Genomic DNA, 9,802 nt, shown 5'->3' on the forward strand with positions numbered 1-9,802 from the left:
GTGGGGTAGAGCTTTATAGCAAGCTAAAGACCTAGAAGGCTTGCCCCGCCGAAAAAACGGTTCATACTCTTGTAAAGCATCGACGTCTCGAATGCATGTGTATTCACGGCTGGCGAGTCTTATGGAACTGTCATCAGTCACAAACGCACCACTTCCTGTGTGGTGACAGGTTTCGTTAATCAGCAAAACATGCATCGAATGATATGAATGATTGCTTGTATATATGCATATATATGTATATATATATATATATAGTTGGAGAAAAGAGATCCCGTCAGGCAGTATAAAGCCTAAAAATTCGTGGTTAAATAATCAAAACTGGTACATTCACAACCTCTTCACTAACCGCTTACAGGCAATTCATCAAGTATCGATATTGTACAGAACGGACGGCTGTTAATATACGAATTGTGACTGTTTAGTGGTCTGATCATTGTCCGGTTCCGAGGTTGTCGCCTGGGGTACCGCCGACAGCAATTACGAAAGGTCCTATTTCCCGCACACGAGGATTTTGCCGTCTTCGGGCTTATGCGTGCAAATACATACATACGTAGGTGCCTACTGACCGTGTGCAGGTGCTGGTTTGATTGCCTTCATCCTGCAACCGCTCTCCTTATTTCCAGCATCAAGTTCAGCGGAGAGCCGCTCTTTCTCTGCTCCCCTTGCAACGATTTTACATCAGGAAAAGGTGACAGTCTCTGGTGCGTCTTTGGTCTCGTGCAGATTCTTCTTCCTAAGGGGAGAACTCGTCCCCGGCACCCCTTTAACTGAAGGGTCGCAAAGGCAATGGGCAATTAGCACAAACACAATAGAAATGCGTCCTCCGCAAAAAACATACACCTATGTACTATTTGTACCACATGAAGACTCAATGGAGACATCCACGCTATGGTGGGACAATCATAATGGCTCTGAAAGGACCGTGACGGCGTACTGCTTGTATGCACATATATTAATTCATATGCGACCGCCATCTACCTCAGCTGTTGCATGCAGGGGCCGTGAAGGACTATCCTTTGCTCCCTTGACGAGACACACGTCAGTCACATTCACGCCCACTTAACGGAAGACAAGATCCATCGAAACTCCCTCCAAACCGCCTTCCTGCAGCCCATCCCTACGCAGTTCAAAACCAAATGTGCTAGGAAAATAAAACAGTACAACTAATACACGTAAAAAAGCATCACGCGCATATATGAACTAGCCATTTAAGCTAACGCTGTCAAGCAGCCATTTCCAAAGCCGAGATGCAGATGACTGCGGCAAATTTTCCACTTCCCCGCGACGAGAAACGCATGCGTCCAACTGTGTGAGGCAGCCCTCATTACAAGCGGAGCAACGCAAGACATCGACGTTAATTCGGAACTGGACCTGGCTTTATGTCGTAGGTTCATCCACGAATTAAGTTCCCCACGCACCAATAAATCGACGGGCGAGAGACACTATTTTAAAAGGGTGGAAAACGATGATGGGTCTTTCAAGAAACGATTCGAGCGGAATGACTAATGCTGACGAGGCTTTGCCGTGGTGAAAAAGTGCGGCACAACTGACGCCTCACTAAACAATGCTACCAACACACGATCTGCGACCGCCAGACAGGCACGAATACATCTGTACACGCTGATGTGTGCGTACACGCACACATCCATGAATGAATATAGATGGGCACGAACGCGTATGCAAACATATAAACATACACATACACGCTTTCGTTTGGTCGTGTGAAGTCACTCGTGTCACGCAAGAACCTAAGCCACCAAGGCTTTTGCTGGTGGTTTACAGCAGACGTTTCTACAAGGACCGGCATACGAAAATGAGATGCCCGTTGCTCATCTAAGTTAAACATGTAGCCCCTTCATTTTCTGTTCCCTCGTCTGTCCAGACTGCGACAGAAACAACATCGCCGGCATCGCAAGATACTGCGTTTCTCCAATCACTCATCGTTCTCCGCCTCGTCATTATCTCTTCCTCTGTGTCCGTACTCTCGCCCCTCGCATTCTGACTGCTTCGTTTGCTCTTAAACGACGCATACATATATATATATATATATACATATATGATTATAATTAGGGTGAAGCGTGCGAGATACGGTAGCTCACGCCTGCTGGTTCTCTGCGCTGCTCCAGTCTGGCAGGACATAGGCGATGTCATCTACATCGTGTCTGTACAGGCCTTGTTTGAGTCGTTTTTGATCAAGGAAGTGGCCGATGAAACCAATGGATCTTCCCAAGACGAAGAGACCATTAATGCACCCGTTGTTGATGTAGTCTCTGGCCTCGTTTTCCGTGAAGTGTCCGCAGTGGAAGAGCAAGTCGCACATGCTGACGCCAATCAGGCCGTCGACGTTGAGAATCAACGTATCCTTCTTTTTCGTGGTTACTTGCTCCACTTGTTCCGCGTAGTCGATGAGCGGCGTCTGCGGAAAGTTCGACTTGCAAAACGTCTTGAGCAGCTGCACGCGCATGTCGGGGTTGTGCACGGACTTGATGCGGTGGCCGATCCCCATGACCAGTCTGTTCTGCTTCTTCATCTCCGAGACGAACTCCGCAGGTGCCATGCCGCTGGTGAAGGCGCCGAGGAACTGCTGAGCTGCCTGGTCGCACGCACCCCCGAACCGGTCGCCGATTGTGCAGAGTCCAGATATCAAGCTGCTGATCAAATCTTTTCCCGCGCGCGCCGTGACGATGACGTTGTGGGCGCCACAGACCGCGGGTCCGTGGTCGGCTGTCAGCATCAACACGCGCTCGAGGTAACGGTAGCAGTAGTCCGGCAGCGGCCTCTTGAACCAGAGCAAAGAAATTACGCCTCCCACGCCGAGCTGGTCCCCGAGCACTTTGGAAATCGGCCAGCCTGCGTAGAGCAGCTCTTCGCCGCGGTCGTCCGAGATGGTCGAGATGAAACCCTTCGGCTTACGGACAAGGCCGAGCTTCTTCGCCCACGCGTAGTCCATCGGGATCCGCGGAACCGGCACCTCCTTCCGCGGTACGATGACGCCCTGCTTGACCAGCTGTACGTACACGTGGCGAATCGACTTTCCGAGTTCGTCGAAGGACGAAGGGACGAAGGCGCCCGCAGCCTTCAGAGCCGCATTCTTCGCGACGGCGTGTTCCCGGTTGCTTCCGGCCCACGCTCCCGCATGCCCGAAAGACACTTCGGTGGAAAAAAGCGATGCGCACGTGCCTACGCACCAGGCAATCAGTGGCTTCGTCAGGCGTCCGTCTTTTATCGCTTCGACCACTTCGTACTCCATCCCGCCGCCGACTTCACCCAGGAGCACGAGGAGCTTGATGTCTGGATTTCGCTCGAATCGCAGGAGGTGGTCAAGCATGGACGTACCGGGGAACCGGTCTCCGCCGATCGCGATGGCCTCGTACGTGCCGTCGCTCACAATCGACAGAATGTTGTTCATTTCGTTCAGCATCCCGCCCGACTTGGTCACGCAGCCGACGCTCCCTGGCCGATACAGTCGCGCATTCATGACGTTTTCCAGAGTTCCACCTGTGTTACCGATGCGGAACGCGCCGCTCTTTATGCCTCCGACGGTCGCGGGGCCGATCAGACAGACGCCCCGAGCACGCGTCTCCGCCGCCAGCTGGCGAGCCTCGCGCTCGGGCACGCCCTCCGCAATGACGACGATCGTTCGGAGCTGCGGCGCCGTTTCGAGGGCCAAGCGCGTGACCGAAGCAGCAGACCGCATCGACGCGAAGTTGATCAACACGCTGACATCCGGGAAGTGCTGAACTGCTTCCTGGAGCGTCTGGTACACGGGCAGCAGGACTTCCTCCGTCCCGAAGTAGAAGGAGCGCTGGTGTGAGACCGAGAACTCGTACAGAATCGCCGCCACAGACGGTTTCTTGCGGCCGCAGGCGTGATCGAAGTCCAGCATTTCCTGCACCGCGCGTGTCTGAAGTCCCCAGACGAAGCAGCGAGTCTTCTCCGTGAACCGGTGGGGCTGCTCCACATCCGTGAGAAGCGAAGCGAATGCCTTCTCGGGGCCGGATTCACCAGGCGCCGACGGACTCGCAGACGCACTTCCAGCCGCAGGCGTGTCCGTGGCTTTTCTCTGCTGTGCGAGAAAGGCCTGGATGTACTTCTCAAAGTGAGGGTTCTTCTCCACTTCCTCCATCGTCATCTCGTGCCAAGGACTCAGCCGGCCGCCGTGCGCAAAGGTGCCTTGAGTCCCCCGAGACGACGGCGTGACGGGAGCGACCCCGCCCGTCGTATCCTCGAGGGGTGACGTGCCACGTCCTGCGGTGGAACCGAAGACGTCTGAAGAGAGACTCAGGTCCCAGCCGTGGTGCTGAGTCAGGTCACCGATCATCTCCGTCATGGTCGCAGGCGGCGACGCGGAGCCGGGCAAGCTGTGCGGCGCCCGCTCGCCTGCTCTCTCGCCCTCGAGCTTCGCGTCAGCGTCCTCCTCGTCGTGGAGCGCAAACGGGATGATCGACGTCATGTACGTCTCTGGCCCGAAGACCTTCATGCGCAGATTCAGCTCCTCGCCAACCTCGCGCATACGCTTCAAGCCCTCCTGGTAGTTCGGCCCGCCGCGACGTACGTAGATGCGCACTTTGAATTCACGCAGCTGCTCGCGGAACTCCCGCAGCGCTCGAATGACCCCCCGAAACGTGTCCGCCACGTTTGTGAAGTTCGCGATGCCTCCCCCGATCAGCAAAATTTTGCCTTCTTCGCGGTACGAACCCGGCGCAGTCATCAGTCCGAGAATCGTCTTCGTGTACTCGTAGGTTGTCACCTCTGAAGGAGCGCCAGAGTACTCCCCATAGTTGCACAGCTCGTCGCCAAAACCCAAGTCGCAGACTGTGTCCGCGTACACCACCGACGCACCCCCGCCCGCGATCAGAGTCCAAATCCGACCTTTCGGGTTCAACACGGTCAACTTCAAGCTCGCGCCGGTCTTCGAGTCCAACTCGCTGAAAAGGTAAAACATACACGAGAAGAAAAGAAGCGTCCTCAGCAAATGAACACACTTGATAACTCCCCAAGCACGCATGTCCACATATGCATGCATATGTATTTTTTTACGCATCTCTGTGAACAAATGTACACACAGACTTGCTTTGCGATATGAACAAAGAAGCGAACATACGTCCCAGAATCTGTCCACGCACAAAAACAGAGATCAAGATAGAAAGCATCACGATTTCGTTGGGAACACGAGTAGATCCAGACGTTTGACTTGGCTTCTCCCAGTGTACGCTCGAATGAAGGATGGCGTGTCCGCTGCACGGACCTGGAGCGTTCCTACGTGTCGACCGCTTACAGCAATGGAGGTGCAGTTTGACTGTCGCACAAAAGCAAATGCCCAGAGAAACAACAAAGCCTTTCGACAGTCGCAGGCGTTTTCCAGCGCTCACCGAATGTATCTTTCTTCTTCGGTAAAGCGTCGGCCGAAGGGGCTCGGAAAGGAGACGTGACCCCACTTTTTGTCGCAGAGGAACTCGGCAGTGTGGTCGAGTTTCGCGGCGCAGTCCAGAATGACGAACGTTTGCGTGGCGACATCGAAACAGAATGGGTTGATTTCCAGAAAAGCGAAGTGCATCTCGCAGAACTGTCTGTACAGCTGGGCGAGGAAGGCGGGCATAGCCTTCTTCGCATCCGTAGCGACATCCGTGACAAGTGGCGCGACGAGGGCCTCAAGTTCTTCCTGAGTCAATCGGCACTCGATCCCGTATTTCCTTGTAGCCTCCAGAGCCAGCGGCTGCGTGCAGGCCTTCCTGGCGTCCTTCGTCGCGTCTCCCTCAGAGGCGGAGGCGTCTGCCATGCCGTTAGTCTTCGCTCCCGCGGCCTGACTGGCCCGCGCTTCGTCGCATGCGATAGGAATAAGCACGCGACGTGCATGCTCGTCGACGTTTCCCACGTCCACGCCTCCCCGCGGAGAGAAGAGGACCTCGTCGCCTTCGCGAAGCGTGCGAATCGCGACGTAGAACTCGTTCGTGGCCTCATCGTGGGGGAAGAACGGCTCGACGATGAAGTGGTCCAGAGTCCCGGTTAGGCCCTGCGTCCTGAACTGCGTGCCCATCAGCGCGCGGAGCTCCTTCTGCGCCTCAGGCCAGGAGAGATCCAATTTGACCAGGCCGCTCTTCCCGCGCCTCTTCAGCAACACGTCGGGCTTCACCGTGAGTCGAGAAGTGAGGAGCCACGGATGGTCGTTCGGCAACTCGGTGAGGTCAGTGGCGCTGTTCACTGCTACGCATACGCCGCGAAGCACTGAGCAGGGCTCATCGAGAGGCGCGGCCTTTGCGCTGGACACGCCATTGCATGCAGACCTCTGCCCCGTCTCGGGAGTTGCACCTGTTGCCGGCGTCGGGTGCGACACAGGCGTCCAGAGCAGACGCTTGGCGTCCGCCTCTCGGATGCTCAGTGCCATCGCAACAATGAAGCGAGAGACGTCTGCAACGGGTGTGTGCGACGATGCGTTGCTTCCCCGAAAGACAAAGGTCTACAAGGGCGTGGATAGCACGGAGAGCGTCTGTTGGACATCAACACGAGGCACTGATAATCCCACTGTATAGCTACAGTGAAGAATCCCTGCCCCGTGCATGTATGGACGCGCAGTGGTTCGACAGGGGTGGGATATACGTGGTGCCACGAGCGCGAGTTTCCTCTGGACTGCTGAGATGCGGAGAAACGGCTTTCGGTGTCAGGCGGTGCGGCGGACGAAACAGATAGGCGCCGCGTTGTTGGCCTACCAAGGCACATGCAGACTAATACAGAAAAAAGAGATATAGTGTCTCAGGGGGAAAACCACACGCGGAAAGACGCGGAAGGGGTAAGGGAGAGCGCAAAAAGCAGCGGGAGGGAAATACGAACCAGGGACATGCGGGTGTATTGAATCCGAGCGACAAGGATGAGGAATCGAAACAAAGAAGAGTAACGCAGAGCGGAAAACAAGTGTGAAAACGAAGAACTAACCGGCATCGGAGGACGAAGATTGTACAAAAACCAGTCCTAGGCAAATCGGGACAGACGCAAGGCAAAGCTGTCAGGGTCTGCGCCTCGTTTTTTGCACACGAAATCCTTCACAAGCACCGCTGCGCGCAAAAGCGAAACATGCTTTCAGATATCTGGACAGAAAGTCTCCCGTATTTTCTCTCGACAGCCGAGTTCTAGCTCTTCCGGAGAGTCAGACATTTGACTGGCATGACAAAACTACGCCGTACGTCCACGTGCTCTTCCAACAGTTCCTGTCGCGTTGCTTTGTTTTTGACCCGCAAAGGTGAGGACGGGCGAGAACCTAAACCAAAAAAAGGTTGGGAGGGACTTTTGGCCTGACCGGAAGGCAGGCAGGAAAACTACCGGGAAAGCCCCGAAGGAGAGACATCAAATTCGAGACACAGGCCTTATAACATGTGCGTAGTGACCGCAAGTACGATTATATTTATCCATACAAAGTGAGTGATTTCAAGATTAAAGATGACCAGTTGTACACCTGATGCATTCTACATAAACTCTGCCAAGTGCTGACGTGCGCGAATGCTGCAGTTTCTGCGGGGAAAGAGACGAGAAAAGTGACTTCACTCCTCGTTCTTTTCTTCCGGGGGGAACATCATGGCACGGAAGCTGAAAGACATCGTAAAAGGAGACACATATCTCTAGTTTCGAGCCAGTGAACAAAGAGAAGCCCGAGAAAAGCGGAAGGGATTGCCAGTTCCAACGCGGCATCCGATACGGCACAAAACGGGAGTGCACCTTGATTGCTGCATGCCTCGTCAGGTGCCGCTCGTTGTGAGTTAACGAAGAACTCGAACAGAGGGAGAAAGGAAATGGAAAGCGCGAAAACGGCGGGCAAGAGGAGAGACAATGAGAAAAGCAGAGTGAGAGATACAAGGGACAGGACGAGAGACATAGAATAGACGGAAAGAGGCAGAAGGCCTCTGCACCGGGGTAACGAGGGACGAGTCTTGTTCGGCGCCGTCAATGTTGACTGTGCTGAAGTCGGGGGAGACAGGAAACATAAGGGAAAAAGAAAGTGCCCTTCTGCAAGCGCGGGTGCAGAAGGGGAAAAGGTACCACTTACCACGGGAAAGATGTTTGCCACAGGCAGCGCGAAACTCCAGAGAAAGACGTTCGTCGGCAGAGGGAGCTTCTGTCCACCGGGAAGTGAGACGGATTCCTCGGTATACAAAACATCCATATGTAAGGAGAAGCATTGGCCGGACGAGACTCTCTCTGCACATTGTCTATTCAACTTCAGGACTGTTTTTGCTGACTAGAAAAGGAAAATAATGAATATATTCTGTATCAGCCGATTTGGCTAATTTGAGCCTTATTTTCCCGACCAGACAGGAGGCACAAGGTTTGCAAGAAAACGTTACTCTCCTGCATCCATGGATTGTTGATGCTCTTCGTATGGTCCTCAGTCGAGCTGGAAAACGTCCACGGTTTGAGTCAGCCAATATCCCAGAAGTCGAACACGTCATCGGCCTCTGTTTTCGCCCGGAAAACCCGTCCTGAGATCACTGGAAGTCGAACTCTCCCAATAGGAGTGACCCGCACTTCACGGAGGCCTTACATTGATCTCATTTCCTTGTCGCAGCGAAAAACCATGCATCGCTCGTTACTGTGGCTGTTTCCGTCCTTTCACGGCATGGTGGACTGCATGCCAACGATTTGCACCGCGGATTCTCACCATGCCAGAGAGAAATATCCTCACAACACTGAGTTACTCGTACGCTGCGAGGACAACCGGTGCGCGTACACCTTCCAGTGGGGAACTTTTTTTACTCCCAGCAGTTCAGTGGGGCGATGGTGCACAGCAGTCATAAGCCCTAAACTCGACGACGCGTTCAGCAAGTAACTCATGTATCTATTTCTCAGATCAGCAGTAAATCAAACCCTTCGGGGTCTCCATAATGTGTTTAACAGCTGTGCCACGGCGATGGCGCGGGCAGCTTCAGCTGAAACGAACAGGGCTGCTCCTTTACTTCAAGCATTTGATGTCATCTTCTTCTCTTGTACAATCCAAAATATGTCTGACCTGCAACAGAGTTTCGCTTGGTGTACGCCATTTGTGTGGTGTGCCTAATCTACGTGACTCACGCAATCGATGCTCCATGTGGAATGAACTTTTCATTACCCTGCAAGTCAAAAGCAAAGAGAGTGCGTACGTTCATTCCACGTCTACATCTAAAGACGACTCATTCGTGCAAAGACAACTTCCTACTTCACACACCTGGAAGTCGCGGTCTCTACTGTTCTGATGTGTCTACACGCTCGTGTTACTTGCTCGATTAGCAAACACCGGCGGACTGAAGTAAATCGTACATGGGTGATACGTGTGTTGGCACAAGCTTCGAATGCTTCAGTGACGCTCAGCTGTAGGTGCAGCGAGCAGCTGTAAACCCGGAGATAGAAAGGGGTAATCCGAACAAAAACTACTGAGGTTAAAGTTGCAAGGACGAATTGAGAGTTGCTTCAGTGCCCCAGACAGAACGTGGAATGAAAAGGCGCGTTGCAGGATGTGCCCACACCGACAGCCTTGGCTCTTAGCATGCTTGTCTTTGGTCTATTATCCCATCATGTGACATGTTTAATTGAGCCTGCATCAAAGGGTGTGTTACATATTTCAAGGGGATGGGTTGCTTAACAATGACCGTTCTTCAAGCGTAAAACTGGCAGTTAGAGATGACATGTCGATTTCACGGAAAAGTCAATGCAAAGGTAGCGGAAAGGTGGGAAGGAAGCTGTGGCGGCAGGTGCGATCTGTAATGTGACCGTTCAGCGTAACGCTGTTGTGGCAGAAGGCTCTGGTGAAGAGGCAGTGTTCGGTCTGTGTAGGAAAGTT

General features: G+C 53.5%; 1 protein-coding gene across 1 annotated transcript; it reads right to left on the bottom strand.

Annotated features, from left to right (window-relative positions):
• Positions 1–1,637: 1,637 nt before the first annotated feature.
• On the bottom strand, positions 1,638–6,385 carry TGME49_223840 (ATP-citrate lyase, putative; the record flags this gene model as incomplete). The annotated part of the gene is made up of 2 exons (XM_002366029.1): positions 1,638–4,928; positions 5,373–6,385. 2 exons carry the CDS (start codon positions 6,383–6,385, stop codon positions 2,096–2,098), a joined length of 3,846 nt encoding a protein of 1,281 aa, XP_002366070.1. The 3' UTR covers positions 1,638–2,095.
• Between the last annotated feature and the right edge of the window lie 3,417 nt (positions 6,386–9,802).

This window comes from Toxoplasma gondii, chromosome X (assembly GCF_000006565.2).
Source record: "Toxoplasma gondii ME49 chromosome X, whole genome shotgun sequence".
In the NCBI taxonomy this organism is placed as follows: domain Eukaryota; phylum Apicomplexa; class Conoidasida; order Eucoccidiorida; family Sarcocystidae; genus Toxoplasma; species Toxoplasma gondii.